The sequence below is a fragment of the Protopterus annectens genome, chromosome 12.part0, assembly GCF_019279795.1.
Source record: "Protopterus annectens isolate FY-2018-M chromosome 12.part0, PAN1.0, whole genome shotgun sequence".
In the NCBI taxonomy this organism is placed as follows: Eukaryota; Metazoa; Chordata; order Ceratodontiformes; family Protopteridae; genus Protopterus; species Protopterus annectens.
Genome location: NC_056746.1, coordinates 110,998,964 through 111,026,877, shown reverse-complemented (window position 1 = coordinate 111,026,877; position 27,914 = coordinate 110,998,964). Strand labels below are relative to the sequence as shown.

At 45.9% G+C, this 27,914-nt stretch overlaps 1 protein-coding gene across 1 annotated transcript in view; it reads left to right on the top strand.

The window, feature by feature from the left end:
* Positions 1-27,914, top strand: part of USP7 (ubiquitin specific peptidase 7) — a 3,814,244-nt gene that overhangs the window by 492,805 nt on the left and 3,293,525 nt on the right. Inside the window, 1 exon segment of the mRNA XM_044088895.1 lies at positions 19,278-19,476. Coding sequence (XP_043944830.1) covers positions 19,278-19,476 — 199 coding nt within the window.

The window sequence follows — 27,914 nt, the reverse complement described above, 5'->3', positions numbered from 1 at the left end:
AGGACAGGGTGGATGCCTCCCTAGAGGCAGAGGGGGCCCGAAGAACTTTGGGTCCAGAGAACCTTTCTCTCATCGGCCCACGCAGCAACCCTGAGGGGTTACCCGACTGCTCCACTCTGGAGGCAGTCGGGGGGGCGTTTCTCGAAGCACCTAACAGCTTGGGAGTCCATCACGACAGACCGCTGGGTGCTTCGAATTATATCCAGAGGGTCCGAGATTCCATTTCTCCATCCCCCTCTCAGACCCAGATACCTCCCCGATGTCCCACCCGATCAGAGGGAGGCCGCAGAAATTCGTCAGCTGCTAGAAAAAGGAGCGATCCAGCACATCCCCTCCCAGACCAGTACGGATCAGGCTTTTACTCCAGGTTCTTCTTGGGGCCAAAAAAGATGGGGGACTTGAGACCAATCCTCGACCTATCTCTCTTGAACCTGGCAATAGCCAAACAAAAGTTCCGGGTGGTCACTCTTCAATCCATTCTCCCCCTCTTGCAGGAGAACGACTGGATGTGCTGCATAGACCTCAAGGATGCATACTACCACATCTTGATGGACAGACGATCCAGGAGGTTTCTCCGCTTCAGGCTAGGAGCCGGCCATTACCAATTCAGGGTCCTTCCCTTTGGTCTCATCACGGCCCCCCGGGTGTTCACCAAAGTGTCAACGGTGGTAGCGGCCCAACTGAGACTCCAGGGAATTCAGGTCTTTCCATACCTGGACGACTGGCTCCTGACCGCCTCCACAAGGCATCTACTCTGCACAGCCAGGAATTTCTTTCTTTGACTAGCTCCCCGGCTGGGGATCACGGTCCATGCTGGAAAATCCTCCCTGCTCCCGACTCAGATCATAGATTTTATCGGAGCCAGGTTGGACACAAACCAGCTCTTAGCCTTCTTAACTCCGGACCGGATGCGATCTCTAAGACTCCATGTGCAGGCCATTCTTCATTGCCCAGCCCCTCTGGCGGAATTGGTTCTGAGGGCTCTAGGCTCGATGTCGGCTACCATCAGTCTCCTTCCCATGGCGTGCCTAAATATGAGGATTCTGCAATGGACCCTCCAAGTCCAATGGTTTTTCCTGCGTTATCCCCTGAGCCATCCTGTCCCCCTCAGCAGGATAGAGCCTTCTTATGGTGGCTCCAGTCTCCGGACCTCCAAAAGGGGCGATGTGGATCCGATAACCCATAGGTTGCTGACAAATGAAGTTTACCTACTCAGATGGAACGTTATGGTGAGTACATAACTTCTTATTTTAAAGGCCCTAGGTTCTATGGCTGCGTCAATTCTAATAGTACCTCTAGCAAAGCAACATATGCGGATTCTGCAGTGGCCCCTTCTGTGTCAGTGGTTCCCAAACTCTCGTCCCCCTGGATTACAAGATTCGAATAGCCAACTCCTGCAAGCAGAACCTGCTTTGGTGGATGAGGCCAGACGTAGATCTTTGGAGCCGCCCATTTCAACCCTCCCAGCCCACAGCCATTGTGACCACAGATGCTTCACTGATGGAGTGGGGGGGGGGTCATTTCCAGGGAAATACTGTCCAAGGCACATGGTCCACCTGAATATCTGTGTTCTTGAAATGAGAGTTGCGCTGATGTTCATCGTGTTACCCTGCTGCAGTCATCACACTTGGGTTATCCTGTCATCAGGCTGTCCCGCAGTCGGCCGGAATTCCGAAGTCTTGGTCCGGCGTCTGTTGCTGTTGCGTCTTCCCTGACGTCAGTGCGCCAAGGGTATATATAATGCAACAGACGCCATTTTCTTCAGTCTTTCTTGCTGCGCGGTGCCAGAAGCAGTTCGCAAGTGCCGATCGGCCGACTCCAGAGATTTTCGAATTCGAATTTCAGACCAAAGTCTTCTATAAAGCTAAGTACCCCGTTGGGGAAACTTTCCTTGCCTCAGACCGATGTCAGAAAAAGTTAACAGTTGTATTTCTTGTGGGAAGCAAATACCTCATAAGGATTTTCATTCTTATTGCATACCTTGCCTAGGCCCAGACCACGACGTCACTAGTCGTTTTTCTGCTAGGTTTAATAAGCGTACTATAAAAAGACACTTTGATTTCGCACGTCACTACTTCGGTAGAAAATTTAACTACACTATGCTGTCGGAGCAACCGACTACCGGCGTGCACAAAAAAACGCAAGGATAAGGACAGGCAGCCCAGGCCTAAGCCAGATTCCGAGGCCCCGGCTGGTCCGGCCTCCGGTTCTCCAGTCTTCAGTGAGGCTCTGACGCAGCCCCTGACTACCGCAGATCTGGAACCCGAGACCGCTTCGGAACTTTTGGCGGAATGTACCAGGCCGACGCAGCCATTTTGTTCAGGCCCTACCGACGACATTGCTGAAAAAGATGGTGCTGCAGACACACCTTCGGTTTCTGAAGGTGTTTTCAGACCGACGCTCACCATTAAAACTTATCCTAAGACGAAGACTCCTATTAAACCTAAAAAGAGTGCACTTCAGTTCCCTGTTCAAGGCCCCATGCCTAAGAAACAGATGCTCAAAATGGCTGAAGATTTGATCTCTTTAATCAGTGGTTCCCAGCCACCTCCTGACAAAAGGCCTAGACAAGAGGAAGATTATGCATCCTCTGAACAAGTGTCCATTTCTTCAGACTCCTCTGAGGACCAAGATTGCTCCTTCTCCCCATATGAAGTTTCTGATGCTGAGGATTCCATACCTTCAGCTTCTCCTCCTGAAGACTATTCTTTTGGCAAAACTTTACACACTATGAGGGAACATTTTCACTGGGAAGGTCAGGACTACTCTGACTCTAAGAAAAGGCTCAGAGTTTCTTTTACACCTCCAGCACAGACCACTTGCCATCCCACCAGTTTTAGTTTTAGACATTGTGGATGATGTTTACTTAGAATCCAGTTTGAACCCAGACTCTCTACCTCCTGCTCCGGCCAAATCTGACCGATACTATAGAGTGCCCGATTCCCACAAATTTCTTTATAAAAGCCCTGTTGCTGATCCAGAGACTATCTCCCAGGGTCCCAAAGGGGCTAAGGCTTCTATGGCTAAAAATCCTGTACCCTCTGAACGGGACTCCAGAGCACTAGACAGGTGGGGGAAAAAGGTTTACACCTCAGCCACTCTAGCTGTGAGAGCACTAAATTGTCAATTCCACATGCTAAAATACCAGCAATTTCTAATGTCTCAAATAAGACAAAAAATGAGCACACTCCCTCAACAGTCTGAATTGAAAGAAATGCAGGATCTGTTGCATGCAGCTGAACAGGTGGGCAAACATACTTTACAATGTTGATTTGATTCTTTGGAGGCTTCCTGTAGAGCAGCTGTTACTGGGTCTGTTATACGTAGGCATGCTTGGTTAAAGGAACAAACTCTGCCTGATCATGTTAAAGCAAAGCTTCTAGATGCTCCCTTACAGCAGGATGTCCTATTTGGAGTTAAAGCAGAAGTCTTAAAGAAAATGGAGGATAAGGCAAAATCTATGCAGACGGGTAAAGATTTTCTACAGGTTCAGCCCCCTCGCTTCAGCAGAAATTGGTCAACAAAAAGTTGGTCCTTTCCAGCTACGGACAGACCACAGAGGGGTAAATACAGACGTCCAAGAGGCAGAGGACAACCACAAACCCACTACAAACCTCGACAGTGGGGCACTGCAACACAGAAGTGAGGAGAAGACAGGCCCCAAACTACTAGAAGGCAAACTCAATGACTTAAACCTCATATGGCCAAGCAAGACTCTTGGCAGCTCCCTTGGGAGGAAAATTAGCACTTTTTTCAGACAACTGGCACATCGTCACAAAGGACAAATGGGTCCTAGACATAATTTCACAAGGATACAGATTCCATTTCCACACCTTGCCAACGAAGAGAGGAATGCCAAACCTGCCACAAAATCAATGGGCAGAGGCACAAAAACAAATTACAGCTCTCATGGCCATGAGAGCCATTCAACTGGTACCTACACGAGAGCAAGGCCAAGGATTTTACTCAAGACTCTTTCTAGTCCCCAGAAAGGACAAGGCCTGGAGACCAATTCTGGACCTTTCAATTTCAAACTCTTTCTTACAAGTACCCAAATTCAAGATGCTAACACTACAGGAGCTTCTTCCCATGTTGGACAAGAATGCATGGCTAGTAACGCTGGACCTCAAGGAAGCATACCTGCATGTCCCTGTCAGACAAAATTGCAGAAGATACCTCCGTTTCATTGCAGGTTCAACCCATTACCAATTCTCTGCACTGCCCTTTGGCTTATCCACTGCGCCCAGGGTTTTCACAAAATGCCTGGCACCAGTAATTGCTTCTGCAGAACCACAGACCGCACCCGACTCCCACGTGGAGCTGGCTGGGACTTTGGACGCACTAGGCCTTCAGCTTACCGATCCTACACCTACTGAGGGAATCGAAGTAGCTGAGCAATCCACAGTTACAAAGGGTGTTTTCAGACCTACCCCATTAACTATTAAACCCTCAAGTCTAAGCCCCCCTTAAAAGCAAAGAAACAGACAACTCTCTCCAGGACAGGCTTCCATGCCTAAGAAACAAATGCTAAAAATGGTCGAGGACCTAATCACCCTGATCAGGGGGTCCCATCCCCCTCCTGATAAAAGGCCCAGACAGGATGCAGACTATGAATCTTCTGACCAGGTGTCCATTTCCTCTGACTCTTCCTCAGACCTAGGATATTCTTTACCCCCTTATGAGGATTCTGATGCTGAGGAATCAATTCCGTCAGCCTCTTTACCTGAGGATTATTCCTTTGGGGAGACCTTGCATACAATGAGGGAGCATTTCCATTGGGAAGGTCAGGATTATTCAGAATCCAAGAAAAGGCTGAGACTTCCTTTTATTGCCTCAACACAGACCCCTTGCTATCCCGCCAGTTCTTGACATTGTGGATGATGTGTGTACACTGAATCCAGTCTGAACCCTGACTCCTTACTTCCAGCCCCAGTTAAACCAGATAGATATTGAGTCCCTGACTCTCATGTTTCTGTACAAAACCCCTGTTGCTGACCCTGAAACTATTTCTCAGGGACCCAAAGGGATTAAGGCTTCATCAGCAAAAAACCCAGTTCCCTCTGACAGAGATTCCAGAGCTTTAGACAGATGGGGAAAGAAGGTATATACGTTTGCAACTTTAGCAATGAGAGCCTTGAATTGCCAGTTTCACATGCTAAAATATCAGCAATTTTTGATGTCTCAGTTGAAACAAAAGATGCTTCCAGATTCAGATCCTCCTAACTTAAAAGAAATGCAGGATTTATTGCATGTGCATGCTGCTGAACAAGTGGGAAAACATACTTTGCAATGTGGGTTTGACTCCTTAGAGGCCTCCTGTAGAGCAGCAGTTACAGGCTCTGTCATTAGAAGGCATGCTTAGTTAAAAGAACATACATTACCAGATCATGTTAAGGTAAAATGATTGGATGCACCTTTGCAGCGGGATGTGCTGTTTGCAGTTAAGGCAGAGGAGGTATTAAAGAAGATTGAGGATAAAGCAAAATCTATGCAAACGGTGAAAGATTTCTTACAGGTTTAGCCTACTCGTTTTAGCAGAAATCGGCCAACAAAGAATTGGTCCTTTCCAGTCACAGACAGACCTCAAAGGGGCAGATACAGACATCCAAGAGGTAGAGGTCAGACACCAGGCCTTTACAGGCCTCAACAGTGGGGCACACCAGGCCAGAAAGAAAAAGACAGGCCTTAATCTTATAAAAAAACTGAATCAATGACTTTCCACTACAGCTACCAAACAGCTCTCTTGGCAGCCCCCTTAGGAGGAAAACTGGCACTTTTCTATCACAACTGGCATTGCATCACCAAAGACAAATGGGTTCTCAGCATTGTATCTCAAGGGTACAGGTTCCATTTTCACACCCTGCCCAAGGCTAAAAGGAATGCCAAATCTGCCACCAAATCAATGGGCAGAGGCTCAAAGACAAATTACAGCACTCATGGACGTGAGAGCTATTCAAAAGATACCACCACAGGAACAAGGACAAGGATTTTACTCAAGACTCTTTCTGGTTCCCAGAAAGGACAAAGACTGGAGACCCATTCTGGACATTTCTACACTAAACACCTACCGGGATGTACCAAAATTCAAGATGTTGACACTGCAGCAGCTTCTTCCCATGGTGGGCAAGAAAGCTTGGCTCATGACGTTAGACCACTGCCCTTTGGCTTATCTACTGCGCCCAGGGTCTTCACAAAGTGCCTGGCACCAGTAATTGCATTTTGCAGGCAAAAAGGAATTCATATTTATCCATAACTGGACGACTGCCTGATTCAAGCCGAGAGCAAGGACATTCTACTAAAGGATCTGGCGTACGTAAAAAAGTTAAGTTGCCTAGGGGTACACAGTAAACTAAAAGAAATCAAAACTCGTGCCCTCACAACAGATAATATTCCAGGGTGCCAGCTTGAACACAACTGCAGCTATGACGTCGGGTGAAGTGCCACACCAGCCGAGGCCGGACCCAGACTTTGGAATCCGGCTGACCGAAGGGCTGCCTGACGACAGGACAACCCATTTGTAAGGACTGCAGATGCATTCCTGTTCGGACATCTACATTTATGGTAGGTACAAAACTGTACTTTTTCAGTACCCGAGGTCGCAGGCTCCTCGGCCCCCATTCCTACTATAGATACCGACGCCACTCCTGGCGGGGAAATTCAGAATTTAGACAGGCCTGCCATTTCTCAAGGGGTCTTCAGGCCTTCCTCCTTCTCTATTAAAGCCTTCACTAAATCTAAAACAGCCATGAAAACCAAAAAACAGGTTCCACAGACACCCGCTCAAGGCACCATGCCTAAAAAACAGATTCTTAAAATGGCTGAGGATTTGATTACTCTTATCAGGGGTTCTCAACCCCCCTCTGACAAAAGGCCCAGATTAGAGGAAGACCACCCTTCCTCAGATCAAGCTTCTATTACCTCAGAACTATCTGAGGACCAGGATTGTGCCTATTCTCCATTCGAAGACTCTGATGCAGAGGAGTCTATTCCCTCGGTCTCCCCCCCTGAGGACTTCTCTTTTGGGGAAACCCTGCATACATCGAGGGGAACGCTTTCACTGGGAAGGCCAAGATTACTCAGATTCCAAGAAAAGGCTCAGGAAATTTCTTCTGCTCCCCCAGCATAAGCCTCTGGCTATCCCTCCTGTTTTAGATATATTGGATGATGTGTACACAGAAGCCAGCCTTAATCCTGATTCTTTGCCTCCAGCTCCTGTTAAACCAGACAGGTATTACCGGGTTCCTGATTCTCACCAGTTCCTATATAAAAGCCATACTGCTGACCCAGAAACTATTTCACAGGGCCCCAAGGGAATTAAGGCCTCTACTGCTAAAAACCCATTACCTTCAGAGAGAGATTCCAGAGCTTTAGAAAGGTGGGGCAAAAAGGTGTACACCTCTGCCACTTTAACCATGAGGGCATTAAACTGTCAGTTCCATATGTTAAAGTATCAACAGTTTTTGATATCTCAGCTGAAAAGCAAAATGACACAACCAGAACAACCAGATTTAAGAGAGTTGCAGGATTTGTTGCATGGTGCAGAGCAAGTGGGTAAACATACCTTGCAGTGTGGTTTTGATGCTTTAGAGGCCTCATGTAGAGCTGCTGTTACGGGGTCTGTTATATGTAGGCATGCTTGGCTCAAAGAGCAAACCTTACCAGATCATGTCAAAGCTAAATTTAGATGCACCTCTTCAAAAAGATGTATTGTTTGGTGTTAAAGCAGAGGAGGTGCTAAAGAAAATGGAGGAAAAAGCGAAATCAATGCAAACAGTGAAAGATTTTCTGCAGGTACAGCCTCCACGTTTCAGCAGAAACTGGCCTTCAAAAAATTGCTCCTTTCCAGCCACGGATAGACCTCAAAGGGGCAGATACAGGTGTCCAAGGGGTAGAGGGCAACCTCAATGATCTTTCAGAGCCAGACAGTGGCAAGCACCAACCCCAAGAGGTGGAGAAGATAGATCCGTCTTTTAGAAAACGGACACAATGACTTCCCCCTACACCTGCCAAGCAAAGCTTTAATGGCAGCACCTTTGGGCGGAAAACTGACATTATTCTCAAAAAATTGGCATATTGTTACAAAAGACAAATGGATTCTGGACATTAGACATAGGCTACAGGTTCCACTTTCACACCCTTCCAAAAATGACAGGCATGCCAAACCTGCCACAAAATCAAAGGGTAGAGGCACAAAAACAAATTTCAGCTCTCATGGACATGAAAGCAATTCAAGAGGTACCTGCAAAAGAACAAGGTCAAGGGTTTTATTCCAGACTATTCCTGGTACCAAGGAAAGACAAAGATTGGAGACCTATCTTAGACCTATCCATCCTAAACACATATCTACAGGTGCCAAAATTCAGGATGCTCACATTACAGCAGCTTCTTCCCATGCTGGGCAAGGAGTCTTGGCTGGTAACATTGGACCTCAAGGAGGCATACCTGCATGTCCCTATCAGACAAGATTGCAGAAGATACCTCAGATTTCTTGCAGGTTCAACCCATTACCAATTCTCTGCATTGCCGTTTGGCTTATCTACTGCGCCCAGAGTGTTTACGAAATGCCTGGCATCAGTAATCGCCTTCTGCAGACTACAAGGGATACAAATCTACCCATATCTGGACGACTGCCTGATCCAAGCGGACAGCAAGGACATACTACTGCAGCACCTGGCGTTTGTAATAAAACTGTTGAACTTCCTGGGATGCACAGTCAACAAAAAGAAATCAAAACTAATGCCCTCTCAACAAATAATTTTCCTGGGTGCCAACTTGGATACAACCACCCAGATGGCCTACCTCACGCCAGACAAGCAAGGGCAACAGTCTCAATACTTCAGAAAAATGGCAACTTACACCAGGCTAACTGCAAGGAAAGTCCTGCAGGCTCTGGGATTCATGGCATCTTGCATCCTACTTATCCCATGTGCAAAGCTGCATATGAGGAAACTTCAATGGTACCTAAAAAACTTATGATCTCAACACAGCCACAGCTTGGAAGCAATTATACCACTCATTCCATGCCTTCAAATGGAATTTATGTGGTGGGCTCAAGCTTGCCAAAGAAACACAGGTCTTTCTTTCTGTGTACCTCAAGCAACTCAAATCATTACAACAGACGTCTCAGACTGCGCATGGGGAGCACACATGACAAATCAGTGCATTCAGGGAAAATGGGCACGAAAAGAGAAGTTCCTTCACATCAACCAAAAGGAAATGCTAGCCGTGCAAAAGGCTATTATGACCTTCAAAGACCTACTGCATCCAGGTCAGCTATTGATAAGGACAGACAACACCACAGTGATGTGGTACATAAACAAACAGGGGGGAACTCATTCATACCCTCTGTGCAGGCAAGCCATGACCCTATGGAACACAGCACTGGAATTGAAAATTCAACTACAGGCACAATTTCTGCCAGGGAAGGAAAACACACTGGCAGACAACCTAAGCAGAAATATTGCAGATCCACACGAATGGAAGTTGCATACTCAAATTTTCACAAAGATAACTCAGGCATGGGGACAGCCAGACATAGATCTCTTTGCTACCCACAGAAATTGCCAGTTTAAAAAAATTTTGTTCAAGGACCTATCATTCACAGGCCTGAAAAGTGGACGCACTTTCCTTCAATTGGGCAACATTGGCAGTCTATGGCTTCCCGCCTCTTCCTCTGCTGCCCAAAGTTCTATTAAAAGCCAGAGCAGAGAGGCCGAAAATGATTCTCATTGCTCCAGACTGGCCAAGGCAACACTGGTATCCGCTCCTGAAGAGCCTGACGCATTCCCCACCATGGATCCTACCTCTAGTCCCTCTTCTGTTGTCCCAGCACAGTTACAAAACTTCACAGCCATCTCAAAACTCTAAATCTAGCTGCATGGAGAATTCCTTGATTTCCCAACAGTTTCTCCTGTCCAAGGAGGTGCAGGATGTCATCTTGGAGGCCAGAAGACCTACTAGAAAGGCCTACTCCGCCAAATGGAAACTATTTTGTGCCTGGAATCAAAAGAAGGGACAGAATCCTTGGGTAATAAATATACCTCAAATTTTACAGTACCTAGCTGAGATGTTAAACAATGTACTTTACTTCTCCTCCATCAAGATCCACGCTTCAGCCATTTCTGCACAATACAACACAGATCCTCCTTTATTCTCTCATCCTCTCTTAAGGCAGTTCCTCAGAGGGGCAAAGAATATAAAACCCCCAAGGAAGCTACCAGTCCCTGCTTGGGACCTCAACTTCGTATTGGAAAAGCTGACCTTTCCTCCTTTCGAGCCAGCTTCTTCATCAGAGTTACAGTACTTGTCATGGAAAACAGCCTTTCTTCTGGCTATCACCTCAGCTCGCAGGGTTTCGGAGCTACAGGCCCTCATGGCTGTGCAACCATTCATCATTTTCCATCAGGACAGAGATGTCCTTCAAGGATGCATCTGCAGTCATAACAAATGGGTTGTCCTGTCGTCAGGCAGCCCTTCGGTCGGCCGGATTCCAAAGTCTGGGTCCGGCTTCGGCTGATGTCGCACTTCACCCGACGTCATCTCTGCTGGTCTTCGGGTATAAAGGCATCAGCCGACGCCATTTTCCTCAGTCTTTCTTGCCGCGTGGCGCCCAAAGCAGAAGCTGTTCGCAAGTGCCGGTCGGTCAGATCCAGAGATTACTACTACAGAATACTACTTCGAAGACTTCTAAAAGCTAAGTACCCCGTTGGGGACTCTTTCTTGCCTCAGCCGATGTCAGAAAAAGTAAATAACTGTTTAACTTGTGGGAAACAAATACCTCATAAAGATTTCCACTCTTACTGCCTACCTTGCTTAGGCCCAGACCACGACGTAGCAGCCTGTTTAGCCTGTGCTTCCTTCAACCGACGAACGCTTAGGCGTCTGTCAGAGTTTGCTGAACAGTTTTTCGGCTCAGATTTTGCGTACATTATGCCGTCGGACCCTCCGACTACCCAAATTGTTAAAAAATGCAAAGAAAAAGACCGACACTCGCGGTCCGCGGTTTCTGCCGAAACCACGGTTAAGCAAGCCGCGAGTGTCTCTGTTTTGGCCGAAACCGAGAAAACGGGTCAATCTTCAGCCGAATCCATGACTGCTACTGAGGCTCCCGCTACCTTAGTTGAATCGGCCTCTGAAGTTTTGCCTACTACTGTGGTTCCTAGTGAATTATCAGACACCATCCCTTTGGATGTCTCTACCCCAGCACGTGGTGCTGCTAGGCCTCCTGCAGCCATGTCTATTAAGGCCTTTGCCAGGGCTAAAGCAGCCAAAACTGTTAAATCAGTGCCTGCTAAGCCCCCCTCACACAGGCCCACTTCTAGTTCACAAATGCTTACTCTGGCAGAGGATTTAATATCCTTAATTAGGGGATCCCAATCTCACCCAGACAGGGCCTCTCAGCCTCCAGAAAGAGACCTAGAGCAGAGCCCCCGAGCCAGTGTCCTCTGATGATTCTTCAGATGACTCAGACATTACAGATCAGCCAGAGGCTCCTTTTTCTACTTATGAAGATTCCGATGCTGAAGAATCCATTCCATCTGCCTCTCCACCAGAGGAATTTTCCTTTGGAGAAACCTTACATGCCATGAGAGAACAATTCCAATGGCAGGGACAAGATTACTCAGATTCAAGAAAAAGGCTTAGGACCTTTCTGCACTTACCACAACATAGGCCCTTAGCTGTACCTCCAGTTCTGCCTGTTGTGGATGATGCATTTAATGATGTTTGCACTGCTCCTGATACCTTACCTCCAGCCCCTGCCAAACCAGATAGATTTTACAGGGTGCCAGACACTCATCACCACCTAATCCAGGTCCTTAGAGAGATGGGGGAAAAAAGTTTACACCTCTGCTACTCTCTCAGCTAGAGCTTTAAACTGTCAGTTTCATATGATCCAATACCAAGAGTTTATGCTTGATCAGTTAACTAAGAAGCTGTCCTCTGATGATTCCTTAGATAAGAAATATGTTTTAGAAATGGTGAATAACATTCATCAGGTTAGTAACCATTCCTTAAAATGTGGCTATGATGCACTGGAGGCTTCATTTAGATCAGCCATGACTGGCACAGTGATAAGAACAGGTCTTGCCGGATCATGTTAAAGCAAAGCTGTTAGATGCTCCTATGGATAAGGCCAGTCTATTTGGTACACCTGCTCAGCAAGTAATGAAGAAAATGGAAGAGAAGGCAAAATCTGTACAAACAGTTAAGGATTTCTTACAGGTTCAGCCCCCAAGGTTTAGCAGGAACTGGCCTGCCAAAAATTGGTCCTTTCCAGACTCCTCAAAATCTCAGAGGCAGGAATAGACGCTCTAGAGGCAGAAATCAATCCAGAGGAGGTGCCTACAGAGGACGCCAGTGGCAAGGCAATAACCAGCGAGGCACAGACACAACCACTGCCACTGCAACAGGACAATCAGTGACTTGGCTCTGACACCGCCTACCAGGGAGCAAATAGCAGCACCTTTAGGCGGAAAGTTAGCCTTATTTTCGAAAAATTGGCACTATCACAAAAGACAAGTGGATTTTGCAAACCATAGACCAAGGCTACAGGTTCCACTTCCACACCTTACCAGTAAAAAGAGGAATGCCAAACCTACCTCCAAATCAAAAAACAGAAGCTCTAAAGCAGATAGCTCAATTAACAAAGATGAGAGCTGTGGAAAGAGTACCAATAACAGAACAGGGCAAAGGATTCTACTCCAGACTCTTCCTAGTACCAAGAAAAGAGAAAAGTTGGAGACCTATTCTCGACCTGTCCGTCTTAAACACATTCATCATTGTCCCAAAATTCAAAATGCTGACCCTACAGCAACTTCTTCCCATGCTGGGCAAGGAGTGTTGGCTGGTAACTCTAGATCTCAAGGAGGCATACCTGCACGTCCCCATACGACCAAATTGCAGAAGATACCTCAGATTTCTTGCAGGATCAGAGCATTATCAATTCTCAGCATTGCCCTTTGGCTTATCTACTGCCCAGAGTATTCACAAAATGCCTGGCATCAGTAATCGCTCATTGCAGGCTACAGGGAATACAAATTTATCCATACCTGGACGACTGCCTGTTACAAGCGGACAACAAAAGCAAGCTGACAACAGATTTACAAAGAGTCATTTGCTTACTACAAGCCCTGGGATACACAGTCAATTTAAAAAAGTCAAGACTGATACCATCCCAGACGAGAACATTCTTGGGTGCGGAATTGGACACAGTAAAACAAATGGCATTCCTAACTGCAGAAAAACAAGAACAACTCCCTCTTTACTTCTTGGCATTAACAAAGCAGAACAAACTAACAGCAAGAGAAGTACTGCAGGCCTTGGGCTTTATGGCATCATGCATAATCCTGGTGCCCCATGCCAGACTGCATATGAGAAAGCTACAGTGGTACCTAAAGAATTTATGGTCTCAACACAGGCACAGCTTAGAAACCGAAATTCCAATAATCCCATGCCTGAAACAAGAGTTCCTATGGTGGGCTCAAGCATGCCAGTCAAACCCAGGCTTGCCATTCCACAACTTTCAAGCAAGCCAAACCATCACAACGGACGCCTCAGACCTAGGCTGGGGGGCGCACATGTTGGACAAATGCATACAAGGATTGTGGACTCCAGACCAGCTGCACCTGCACATAAACCAAAAGAAATGCTGGCAGTAAAACTAGCAATCCAGAAATTCAGACCATTCCTCAAAGAAGGCCATTTAATGATAAGGACAGACAACACCACAGTCATGTGGTACATCAACAAACAGGGAGGCACTCATTCATACCCCTATGCAGGATGACTCTGGACCTTTGGAATATGGCTCTGAGCTACAACATCCAGTTACAGGCAATATTTGTGCCGGAAAAGAAAACACCCTAGCAGACATGTTAAGCAGAACCACCTCGGATGCTCACGAATGGATGCTACACCGGACATCTTCAAGGCCATCACAAAGAAATGGGGATGCCACAAATAGACCTATTCGCATCCCCACTCAATCACCAGCTCAAAAATTCTGCACAAGGACATACCACCCACTTGCATGGAAGGTGGACTCTCTATCCTTCAGTTGGAAAGGCCTGACAGCATATGCATTTCCACCTCTTCCTTTGATGCACAAGGTACTACTGAAAATCAAAGAGGAACGTCCAAGGATAATTCTGATAGCTCCGAATTGGCCAAGACAACACTGGTATCCATTGCTGAGGAGCATGTCTCAGAGGAGAATGTGGTCAATACCCTGATGTCTTTGATGTTAACTCAGAACAACTACAACATCATGCACCCAAACCTAAAAACCTTGCAACTGACTGCCTGGAACATCACATAACAGCAACTAACCCAGACTTATCCCAAAGGGTTAAAGACATTATCCTTGAAGCCGCAGACCTTCAACAAGAAGGAACTATGCAGGAAAATGGAAAAGGTTTGTCATTTGGAGTACTGAAAGAGGAAAAGATGTGTCGAACATAGATATTGCTAACATCCTGGAGTACTTGGTAGAGCTTCTACATACAGGCCTGTCCTATTCCTCCATCAAGATACATGCATCAGCTATTTCAGCAGAATACAGCTTCGATCCACCTGTCTTTTCGCATCCTCTTCTCAGGCAGTTCCTCAGAGGGATCAAGAATGTAAAACCTCCTAGGAAACCACCATTACCAGCATGGGACTTGAACTTTGTGCTAGAAAAATTGACACTCCCTCCATTTGAACCAGCAGCAACAGCAGATCTTCAACACCTATCATGGAAAACTGCTTTCCTACTGGCAATTACTTCAGCAAGGAGGGTTTCGGAACTACAGGCCTTAATGGCAGTACAACCCTTCCTAATCTTCCATCAAGATAGTGTCCATGAGAACTAATCCTACATTTATGCCTAAGGTGGTATCCAGAGTGTCTTTAAACCAGGCATTCCACCTACCCACCTTCTTTCCCAATCCACAGAACAGGGGGGGAAAGACTGCTGCATACCTTGGATGTACATAGACAGTTACGCTACTACCTGGACAGAACCAAAGGTAACAGAAAAACTGACCAGCTTTTAGTAGCCTATGCAACAGGAAGGGAAGGAAAAGCAATTTCCAAACAGACAATCACCAAATGGATAGGAAATTGCATAAGATTCTGTTACTCCTACCATGGAAAACCAATTCCACAGAACATAAGATCTCATTCTACAAGGGCTACAGCCACTACCACAGCTTTCTTACGAGGAGTGGCAACCAAGGACATTGAGGCGGCTACTTGGACCTCCGTGCATACATTTGCCAAGCATTATAATTTACCTCTATACTCTAGATCCCGAGCAGGGTTTGCCACTGCTGTATTGCAAGGGATCCTAACTACACCATAATTCTTCTTCCTCCTCCCTAGTTTGGCTATGGTATTCTACCCATTTGTTATGACTGCAGATGCATCCTTGAAGGACATAGTACAGTTTTGTACCTACCATAAATGTAGATGTCCGAACAGGATAGCATCTGCAGCCAGGATTACCCACCTCCTTCCCCTCTGTGGTACTCCTAGGGTATTTACCCTCCTAATAGCTAGCTGGGGGGGAGTCTCTTATGGTGTATTTGGTTGTATATATGTACATACATGCTTATTTTTTGTGTTTGCCTTCTACTATTTTGGAAACATTGGCATTTATCCAAAATTTAGCTTTCCAAGTGGGCAACTGGCATCTGGGGCAAGAAACACTGAGGAAAATGGCGTTGGCTGATGCCTTTATACCCGAAGACCAGCAGAGATGACGTCGGGTGAAGTGCGACATCAGCGAGCGGACCCAGACTTTGGAATCCGGCCGACCGAAGGGCTGCCTGACAACAGGACAACCCATTTGTTATGACTGCAGATGCTATCCTGTTCGGACATCTACATTTATGGTAGGTACAAAACTGTACTTTTCCTTACGAACCAACCCTACCTTTTATGCCAAAGGTAGTATCCAGTGTAGCTTTGAATCAGACTATCCACTTACCTACCTTTTATCCTAATCCACAAAACAAAGGGGAAAGACTACTACATTCCTTGGACATTCACAGACAACTTCGTTATTTGGACAGGACAAAGCCATTCAGGAAATCTGAGCAAGTCTTTGTGTCCTATGCTGCAGGTGCTCAAGGAAAGGCCATTTCCAAACAGACAATTTCAAAATGGATAGCCCACTGCATACGCTTTTGTTACTCATTTCATGGAAAAACTGTGCCTGCATGCATCAGATCCCACTCCACCAGAGCCACAGCTACCTCTGCAGCCTTCCTCAGAGGGGTCCCTACCAAGAATATTTTGGAAGCAGCCACCTGGAGTTCAGTGCACACTTTCTCCAAGCACCATCACCTCTCACTATACTCTCTAAAGCGGGCTTTGCCACAGCAGTCCTGCAGGGCATCCTAGCCCCTACTAGTTCCACTTGGTGCCTACCACCCTTACTTAGCTTTGGGATTCTACCCATCTGTTATGACTGCAGCTGTATGCACGATGAACATAGTACAGTTTTGTACCTACCAAAAATGTAGATGTTAGAGTGCTCATACAGCTGCAGTCCAGGTTTCCCTCCCTCCAACCCCTCTTAGGACAGGCCTTATGACAAACACTTTTCATATAACCTTTTGGGGTACTTTTATGGTGTATTTGCTTGCAACTACTGTTTTTGATTTTTCAACATTGCATTTTTGCAAAAACATTATGTTTGCCTTCCTTCTGGGGGCACCTGACATCTGGGGCAAGAAAAACTGAAGAAAATGGCGTCGGCTGGTTCTTTTATACCCCTGTCGCACTGACGTCAGGAAAGAAGCGACGACAACCGACGCCGGACCTAGACTTTGGAATTCGGCCGACCGAGGACCCGCTTGACGGCAGGATAACCCATCTGTTATGACTGCAGCTCTATAAGCACTCTAACATCTACATTTATGGTAGGTACAAAACTGTACTTTTTGTACCTACCATAAATGTAGATGTTCGAGTGTAAACACTGCTGCAGTCCAGGTTACCTTCCCTCCTTCCCCTCTTACTTTCTGGTACTTACCTAGGGCATCTACCTTTTATTACCTTTTGGGAGTATTTGCTGGTAACTAAAAATGGTTGGTTGCTTTGCTTTTGTATTTTTTACTAGCAATTTGAATTGTCTACCTATTTGGGGGAACCTGACATCTGGGGCAAGAAAAACTGAAGAAAATGGCGTTGGCTGCATCTTATACCCCTGTCGAACTGACGTCAGGGAGGAGGCGACAGCAACCGATGCTGGACCAAGACTTTGGAACTCTGGCCGACTGCGGGACTGCCTGACTGCAGGATAACCCAAGTGTGATGACTGCAGCAGTGTTTGCACTCTAACATCTACATTTATGGTAGGTACAAAACTGTACTTTCCAAATATTCCTCATATTTTACAATACCTAACTGAGATGCTGGACAAAGGCCTATCCTTCTCATCAATTAAGATCCATGTCTCTGCCATTTCAGCTCATTACAATATGGAACCACCTTTTTTTTCACATCCACTGCTGAGGCAGTACCTCAGAGGGGCCAAAAACATAAGACAACAAGGAGAGCATGATACCTAAATGGGACCTCAATTTTGTCTTGGAAAAGCTCACACTGCCTCCTTTTGAGCCAGCCAATACAGCCGAGATAAAGTTCTTATGGAAAACAGCTCTGCTCCTAGCAATAACTTCAGCTAGAAGAGTCTCAGAGTTACAGGCATTAATGGCTGTGGAACCTTTCATCATTTTCCATCCGTCAGGGTTTCTCTAAGGACGAACCCAACATTTATGCCTAAGGTAGTATCCAGTGTGGCTCTTAATCAAACCATTCATTTGCCTACTTTTTATCCAAATCCACAGAATAGAAGGGGGAGAGACTTCTGCATTCTTTGGACATTCACAGACAGCTACGCTTCTACTTGGACAAAACTAAACCTTTCAGAAAGACTGAGCAACTGTTAGTGGCATATGCTGCAGGATCACAAGGAAAGGCTATCTCAAAGCAGACTATTTCAAAATGGAAAGGACACTGCATTCGTTTCTTCTATTCACAACATGGCAAGTCAGTGCCTAAGGGCATTAGGCCACATTCGACCAGGGCAGCAGCCACCTCAGCAGCCTTCCTCAGAGAAGTACCAACCAAGGATATTTTGGAGGCTGCAACTTGCACTTCAGTGCACACTTTTACAAAGCACTACCACTTACCTCTTTACTGTAAATCCAGAGCAGGCTTTGCCACTGCAGTTCTGCAGGGCCTCATAGCCACTCCTAATTCTATTTAGACCCAGCCGCCCAACCTCAGCTTTGGGATTCAACCCAAGTGTAATGACTGCAACAGTGAAACACGATGAACATAGTACAGTTGTGTACCTACCATAAATGTAGATGTTCGAGTGTATTCACTGTTGCAGTCCAGGTTACCCACCCACCATCCCCCTTTCTTTGCTGGGACTTGTCTCTACTTCTCTGTTCTATGTAACCTATGTGGTGTACTTGCTTGTTGATGAAGGTAATGTTTGTTAGTGCATGCTTTTTTATAAGCAGTGTTTATAGCCTACCCTTTTGTAGGCACCTGACATCTGGGGTAAGAAAAACTGAAGAAAACGGTGGCTGCATCTTGTATACTCCTGGCGCACTGATGTCAGGAAAGAGGCGACAGCAACCGATGCTGGACAAGGACTTTGGAATTCAGGCCGACTGTGGGTTGCCTGTCAGGATAACCGAAGTGTAATGACTGCAACAGTGAATACACTCTAACATCTGCATTTATGGTTGGCACACAACTGTACTTTTGTAGACGTTTTTGGTTTTTAGTGGGGCTCAGCCCAGACCTCTTGTGTTTAGCTGTTTATGCACTGCTGCTGATATCTTGGACCCCCCCCCCCCCCAAAAACAATTTTTTGGAAGTGTTTTGTTTTTTCTTTTATGTAGTGGTTTTGCAGTTTGTTGTTTGATGGGAGATAATGAAGTCCACTAAATTGGGGTGGGGGTATTTACCTGTGTATAATGGATTCCAGTCTGAGCTTTTTTTAAAATTTTTTTTTTGTTATATACAGCATTTAAGATTTTTATTCTGTCAAATTTCCAAAATAGAGCTGTTCTGGATTTTAATTGTTGCACGTAAAGCATGATCAGAAAGGGTACCATATAGTGTTTTATTTTTGTGTATTGTGGTATACAGAAAGGGTTTGCATTGTGTGCATTTACTCATTTAATGTAAAGACATTTATTTTATATTGAATTTTTACATGCTTTTTTACATCTGATTTCACTGAACTCAAATTATATTTGGTTTTGCAGACACAAGCTGGAGGTCAGAAGCAACGTTTCAGTTTACTGTTGAACGTTTCAGCAGGTTGAGCGAGTCTGTGCTTAGCCCTCCTTGTTTTGTACGTAACCTTCCATGGAAAATCATGGTTATGCCCCGCTTCTACCCAGACAGACCTCATCAGAAGAGTGTAGGCTTCTTCTTGCAGTGTAATGCAGAATCTGAATCCACGTAAGTTACTTCAGATTCATATTTGACATTATGAATTTGCTTTTACATTATACGCTTGGTAAGCAGTTAATGGTTTAAGTCTTGAATATATTTTTCATTATTGAATACAGAGTATATTTTTATTACAGGTATGAAGTGTAATGTTTAATGTTGACTTTTAAAGGACTTTGACATTGAGTATTTTAGAATTAACTGATGTCTGAGATAGGCTGGACTTTTACTTTGCTCCTGACGCACCTAATTTTTCATCCATTTGCATGAGGCTAAATTGCAATTGTTTGAGCCAAGCTATTTTTGTTGTTGGTGTTTTGTTCGCAAAAATGTATGTTGAAGTGGCATTGTCTGGTATGTTGTAAGCAGGGATGTCCTCCTATTCCTATGTTGCAGTATGCTTGGTGTGGGATTTCCTGCATTCAGGTGAACCGTACGACGGCTCCTATACAAAAGTTTCAGCTTGGCTGTTTTAGCTGCGTGGGACATCACACTTGGGTCCATAATCCAGGGACCTTATGTCTGCACGTACAATCCTCAGAACTTTTCAGCTGCAGACGACTTTGCATCGTCCAATCTTCCTCCAGGCGTCGGATCGACTATAGATAAGTAACCCGTTGGGTTTTTGCATTTCTAATATTTTACTGATCTTTCGCATTGCTTACGCTTGGTTGTAGCTTTTAGCTGTTGTCAGTTAAAAAGGGTAAGTGCCAATCTATGCACCAAATTCCCCATAAGGACATCCATGACAAATGTGTTAGGCCGGGAACACGACCATAACGCTTGCCCTATTTGTAAATCTTTTGTGCCTAAGACCTTACGTAGCTGTCTGGTAGCTTTAAACCTTTACTTTTAAGACTCGTGCCTCAAATGGCTGGCTCTCAGGATGGATCCTGCTTCGGAGGCTTCCCAAGAACCTCAGCGTAAGAAGGCCAAGATGCCTAGGACTTAATTGCCTGCTGCTTCGTACCTGGATGCCCCACCAGCTGCCAGTGTAGAAGATGAGTGTTCAGCGGATCCGTCGGCTCAGTCTACTTCCCTCGCGGACCCCGCTGTTCATCTGACATGTCCATGGAGCTTTCTCAGACACAGACGCCTGTCTATGTCGAGGGGGAACCAGATTTGGGGTTCCTTCGGGATCCAGACCTTGAATACAGCCACTGCCAAAACCAGCTCTAGACAGACTCCAACCAAAAAGAAACCGAAAATAAAACATAATTCGCCTGCTTCTGAAGCCCCTCCAGACTGGGAGACCTTCACCTTTTCCCTTTTGCAGGCATTTATTGGCCCTTGGGCCTTCTGCCTCACCCACTACTACATTGCCTCTGCCAAACCCTAGGCCTACCTCTGCTACTTCTATTCCCATGGCCCCCTCCTTGAGTAAGAAGAAAGTGAATCTGCCTACTCTTCCTTGGATGATTTTCTCTTATGCATCCCAGATTGCTTCTCCCAAGGAATCTTACTCTCCTGATGAGGATTCTGTGGAAGGGAATTCTCCTTTTGAATATATTACATTTGGTGAAACCTTCACCAAAATGAAAGACTATTTCAAATGGGATACTTCCCAAATGACAGAAACCCAAAAAAAAGATACTTTGAACTGCTGCAGGTGGAGTCCTTACTCCCCTTTAGCTGTACCCCCTGATGTTCATCGTGCATACAGCTGCAGTCATCACAGATGGGTTCTCCTGCCGTCAGGCGGGTCCTCGGTCGGCCGAATTCCAAAGTCTAGGTCCGGCGTCTGTTGTCGTCGCTTCTTCCCTGACGTCAGTGTGACAGGGGTATAAAAGTACCAGCCGACGCCATTTTCTTCAGTCTTTCTTGCCGCGCGGTGCCCGAAGCAGAAGCAGTTCGCAAGTGCCGGTCGGCCGACTCCTGAAATTACGAAAATTTTGCAACCGAAGTCTTCTTGAAAGCTAAGTACCCGTTAGAAACTTTTCTTGCCTCAGACCGATGTCAGACAAAGTTAATAATTGTATTTCATGTGGGAAGCAAATACCGCATAAGGATTTCCATTCCCTCTTTATTCCTTGTTTAGGCCCAGACCACGGCGTCTCGGTCTGCCGCTTTTGTGCTACATTCAACAAGCGCACCATTAAGCGTCGGGCGGAGTTCGCCCAGCATTATTTTGGCAAAACATTTAACTATATTATGTCGTCGGATACTCAGACTCCAGTTTTGTCTAAAAAGCGCAAAGATAAGGACCGACACACGAGGTCTGCGGCCTCTACCGACACCACGCCAATGCCGACTACACGTGGTGCGGTTCTCAGCGAGGCGCTTACGCAGCCCCTGACTACCGACGACACTTCATTGGCGGTGTCTCCTGGCCCGAGGTCGCAGGCTCCTCTGCCCACACCCCAACTACAGATACTGAAGCCACTCTTGGAGGTGAATCTCAAACTGTGGACATGTCTACCTCCTCTCAAGGTGTCTTCAGACCTTACTCTTCTTTTTCCATCAAGGCTTTCACTAAGTCTAAAGCAGCCATGCATTCTAAGAGGCAAGCTACACAGGGCCCATCTCCAGGCCCCATGCCTAAAAAACAGATGCTTAAAATCGCTGAGGATTTAATTACTCTTATCAGGGGTTCTCAACCCCCCCCCCCCCCCCGGACAAAAGGCCCAGAGTGGAGGAGGAATCCCCCTCCTCTGATCAGGGCTCCATTATATCAGAGCACTCAGATGAACAGGAACATTCTTACTCCCCTTTTGAAGACTCCGATGCAGAGGAGTCCATTCCATCTGTATCCCCCCCCAGAGGATTACTCATTTGGGGAAACTTTGCATACCTTAAGGGAACACTTCCACTGGGAAGGCCAAGATTATTCAGATTCCAAGAAAAGGCTTTGGGAATTTCTCTTGCTACCTCAGCACAGGCATCTGGCTATACCTCCTGTCTTGGACATACTAGATGATGTGTACTCGGAGGCCTGCCTTAACCCGGATTCTCTACCTCCAGCCCCAGTCAAGCCTGACAGGTACTACAGGGTCCCTGACTCACACCAATTTCTAAACAAAAGCCATGCTGCTGACCCAGAAACCATCTCACAGGGCCCCAAGGGAATTAAGGCCCCCACTGCTAAAAATCCATTACCTTCCGAGAGAGATTCCAGATCCTTAGAAAGGTGGGGAAAAAAGGTATATACCTCGGCCACCTTAACCATGAGGGCATTAAACTGTCTGTTCCCTATGCTAAAGTACCAACAGTTTTTGTTATCACAATTGAGAAGTAAAATGTCACAACCTGAACAACCAGACTTGAAGGAGTTGCAGGATTTGATGCACAGTGCAGAACAAGTGGGTAAACATACCTTACAATGTGGTTTTGATGCTCTAGAGGCCTCATGTAGAGCTGCTGTTACAGGATCAGTCATACGTAGACATGCCTGGCTCAAGGAACAAACCTTACCAGATCATGTCAAAGCTAAATTACTAGATACCCCTCTACAAAAGGATGTATTATTTGGTGCTAATGCTGAGGAGGTATTAAGGAAAATGGAGGAAAAGGCTAAATCAATGCAAACAGTGAAAGATTTTCTACAGGTACAACCTCCACATTTCAGTAGATATTGGCCTTCCAAAAATTGGCCCTTTCCAGCCACGGACAGACCCCAAAGAGGTAGATACAGGCGCCCGAGGGGCAGAGGGCAATCCCAAGCATCGTTTAGAGGCAGACAATGGCAAGCTCCTACACAAAGAGGTGGTGAGGATAACTCGCAACCATTCAGAAAGCAAGCCCAATGACTTTCCCCTTTGCATGCCAAGCAAGACTCAAATGGCAGCACCCTTAGGCGGAAAACTGGCAGCATTTTCAAAAAATTGGCATATTGTCACAAAAGACAAATGGATCCTGGACATTATAAACAGAGGCTACAGATTCCACTTTCACACTCTTCCAAAAATGAGAGGCATGCCAAACCTGCCACACAATCAAAGGGCAGAGGCACAAAGACAAATTTCAGATCTCTTAGACATGAAAGCTATTCAAGAGGTACCTACGCACGAACAAGGTCAAGGTTTTTATTCCAGACTATTCCTGGTACCAAGGAAGGGAAAAGATTGGAGACCTATTTTGGACTTGTCCATCCTAAACACATTTCTACTCGTAACAAAATTCAAGATGCTCACTCTACAGCAGCTTCTTCCCATGCTGGGCAAGGAGTCTTGGCTGGTAACATTGGACCTCAAGGAGGCATACCTGCATGTCCAAATCAGACAAAATTGCAGAAGATACCTCAGATTTCTTGCAGGTTCAACCCATTATCAATTCTCTGCATTGCCCTTTGGCTTATCTACTGCGCCTAGAGTATTCATGAAATGCCTGGCATCAGTAATTGCCTACTGCAGACTTCAAGGGATACAAATATACCCCTATTTGGACGACTGCCTGATCCAAGCGGACAGCAAGCACATTCTTCTGAAACATCTGGCTTATGTAGTAATGTTGTTGAATTCTCTGGGATACACAGTCAACAAAAAGAAGTCAAGGCTAATACCCTCTCGGAAAATAATTTTCCTGGGTGCCAACTTGGACACAAACACCCAGATGGCCTACCTCACGCCAGAGAAGCAGGGGCAACTAACTCAATACTTCAGAACACTAGCAAATTGCACCAGGCTGACTGCAAGGAAAATCCTGCAGGCTCTGGGATTCATGGCATCTTGCATCTTACTAATCCCATGTGCAAAGCTGCATATGAGGAAACTTCAATGGTACCTGAAAAACCTATGGTCTCAACACAGCCACAGTTTGGAATCAGTAATACCACTAATTCCATGTCTTCAAAAGGAATTTCTGTGGTGGGCTCAAGCATGCCAAACAAACACAGGTCTCCCATTCAACAAGCCTCAAGCAAATCAAGTCATCATAACAGACGCCTTGGACTACGCCTGGGGGGGGGGGGGGGTGCACGACCAATCGGTGCATTCAGGGCAAATGGTCCCAAAAAGAAAAGCACCTTCACATCAATCAAAAGGAGATGCTAGCAGTAATAAATGCTATTATAGCTTTCAAAGACCTTCTGCAATCAGGTCAACTGTTGATAACGGACAACACCACAGTAATGTGGTACATACAGGGAGGAACCCATTCTTACCCCCTATGCAGACTGGCCATGTCACTTTGGAACATGGCCCTGGACTTACAAATCGAACTACAAGCACAGTACTTTCCAGGCAAGGAAAACACACTGGCAGACAACCTAAGCAGAAATGACAGATCCACACGAATGGAAGTTGCATCCTCAAGTTTTTACAGAGGTAATTCAAGCATGGGGAAGGCCAGACCTAGATCTCTTTGCCTCCCACAAAAATCACCAATTGACAAAATTCTGCTCAATGATTTTTCATCCAAAGGCCTGGAGAGTGGACGCTCTCTTTCAGTTGGACATCAATTACAGTTTATGCCTTCCCACCTCTTCCTCTGCTGCCCAAAGTTCTATTAAAAACCAGAGCAGACAGACCAAAGATGATTCTCATTGCTCCAGACTGGCCAAGACAACACTGGTACCCACTCCTGAGGAGCCTGACGCATTCCCCACCATGGACCCTGCCTCTAATGCCTCTTCTTCTGACTCAGCACAGCTTCAAAACTCTTCACAGTCCGCTAAAAACACTCAATCTAGCCGCATGGAAGATTCCTTAGCCATCACAACAGACCCTACTCTCCAAGGAGGTGCAGGATGTCATTTTGGAGGCCAGAAGGCAGTCTACTAGAAAAGCTTACTCAGCAAAATGGAAACGGTTTTGTGTCTGGAATGAGAAAAAGGGCCAGGATCCTGGAAAACGGAACTTAACTCAAGTATTACAGTATCTAGCTGAGCTGCTAAGCAGTGGACTTTCATTCTCCTCCATCAAAATCCATGCCTCAGCCATTTCTGCAGAATACAACAGTGATCCACCCTTATTCTCTCACTCCCTCTTAAGACAGTTCCTCAGAGGGGCTAAGAATCTAAAACCCACAAGGAAACAACCAATACCTGCTTGGGATCTCAATTTCATTCTAGAAAAACTGACCTTGCCTCCTTTTGAGCCAGCTTGCCTCATCAGATTTGCAATATTTGTCCTGGAAAACAGCTTTCCTTCTGGCTATTACCTCAGCTCGTAGGGTATCGGAACTACAAGCTCTCATGGCTGTGCAGCCTTTTATCATCATCCATCAGGACAGAGTTTCCTTACGAACCAACCCGTCCTTTATGCCAAAAGTGGTATCCAGGGTAGCTTTGAATCAGGCTATACACTTACCTACCTTTTATCCTAATCCTCAAAACAAAGGGGAGAGATTACTACATTCCTTGGACATCCACAGACAACTGCGTTATTATTTGGACAGAACAAAGCCTTTCAGAAAATCAGAACAGCTCTTTGTGTCCTATGCTATAGGAGCTCAAGGAAAGCCAATTTCCAAACAGTCTCAAAATGGATAGCCCACTGCATACGTTTTTGCTATTCTTTTCATGGCAAAACTGTACCTACAGGCATCAGATCTCACTCCAGAAGGGCCACGGCTACCTCTGCAGCTTTTCTCAGAGGAGTTCCTACCAAAGATATTTTGGAAGCAGCCACTTGGAGTTCTGTGCATACCTTCTCCAAGCACTACCACCTTCCACTATACTCCAAATCTAGAGCGGGCTTTGCCACTGCAGTCTTGCAGGGCATTCTGGCTCCTCCTAGTTCCACCTAGTGCCTACCACCCCTTTCTTGGCTTTGGGATTCTACCTATCTGTTATGACTGCAGCTGTATGCACGATGAACATAGTACAGTTTTGTACCTACCATAAATGTAGATGTTCGAGTGCTAATACAGCTGCAGTCCAGGTTTCCCTCACTCCTTCCCCTCTTGGGACAGGCCTATTGGCTAACATCTCCTCATGCAACCTGATTGGGGTATTCATTCTTGATGTATTTGTTTGCACTACTGTATTTTGATTATATGGCATTGCTTTATTACACAAATTTATGTATTGCCTTCCTTCTGGGGGCATCTGACATCTGGGGCAAGAAAAACTGAAGAAAATGGCGTCTGCTAGTTATTTTATACCCCTGTCGCACTGACGTCAGGGAAGAAGCGACGACAACCGACGCCGGACCTAGACTTTGGAATTCGGCCGACCGAGGACCCGCCTCACGGCAGGAGAACCCATCTGTTATGACTGCAGCTGTATTAGCACTCGAACATCTACATTTATGGTTGGTACAAAACTGTACTTTCTTCCTGCATACTTGGATGCCTTTACTGCAGCCTGTAGAATTCCTGACTCTCAGCCTCCTGCACCTAAGCGCCCAGACCACTTTTACAAGGTGCCAGAGGAACAAAAATTCCTCATAAAGCCACCCTTAGCAGACATTGCCACTGCCCCTAATAAACAGTCTAGGTTACTACCTTCTGCCTCCGTTTTGCCCACGGATAAGGATAGCAAATCCATGGATAGGACAGGCAAGAAGGTATACACTTCCTCCACTTTTGCCTTCAGAGCCATTAACTATCAACACATATGACCACGTTTGCCCTGGACTTGGTATCCCAAGCTACCTCTATGCTGGCTTCAATTCCTAACAGTCCCATTAAAACAGATAAGTCTTCCAAATTGTCCTTAGACCTACAAGTGGCTAGACACTCTAAGATACAGCTACGATGCTGCAGAAACTTCTGCTCACTCTACAGCATTAGCATCTGTCCTTAGGAGATCTTCCTGGCTTAGATTACAAAATCTGCCAGAGGACTTAAAGTCCAAAATCTTGGACGCTCCCCTGTATCACAACCTTTTTTTGGAAAGCAATCTGCAGACCTATTTAAGAATCTGCAAAAAAAAAAAAAAAAGCAGAGTTAAAGGTTATTAAACATCTCCTGGTATCTTCTATACCCAAATTTTATAGGATCTACCAGGCTAAGACTACCTTTGTTAGCCTCCTTGTCCAGACCCAGAAGAGTAACGAAGCCATTCCTCATAGAGACCCACTGGTCCACCTCCTCAGCCTAGACTGCCCTTTCAGGACAGGGGAGGCCCCAGTAATGCGTGACTGCCTTGCTCATCTTCCCCTCTCAGCTCGTCTTACCCACTGTTTCCCCTTCTAGCAGAAAGTCCCCCAAGACCAATTGGTATTAACCATTATTCAAAAAGGATACTTTCTATCCTGGAAACAAATTCCTCCTTGGAAAGGCATTCCATTTCCCACAAAAAACCATGCCATCTCCTTCCACAAATTCTGTTAGACCTTCTGACACAAGACAAAGGAACTCTCCTACATCCACAATTGCAAATGCTATCCCTGACTCTGTGGGTGATAAATTACTAACTCCATTCAGACACCACTATTCAGAGGACATGCTATCAGCCCTGAGGGAGGCCAGGAAACCCACTACTAGAAAGTCATGCCATGCTAAATGGGAAAGATTTACTCAGTGGTGTCTGGGACAGGAGAGGGACCCTTACAAGGCTGACACCC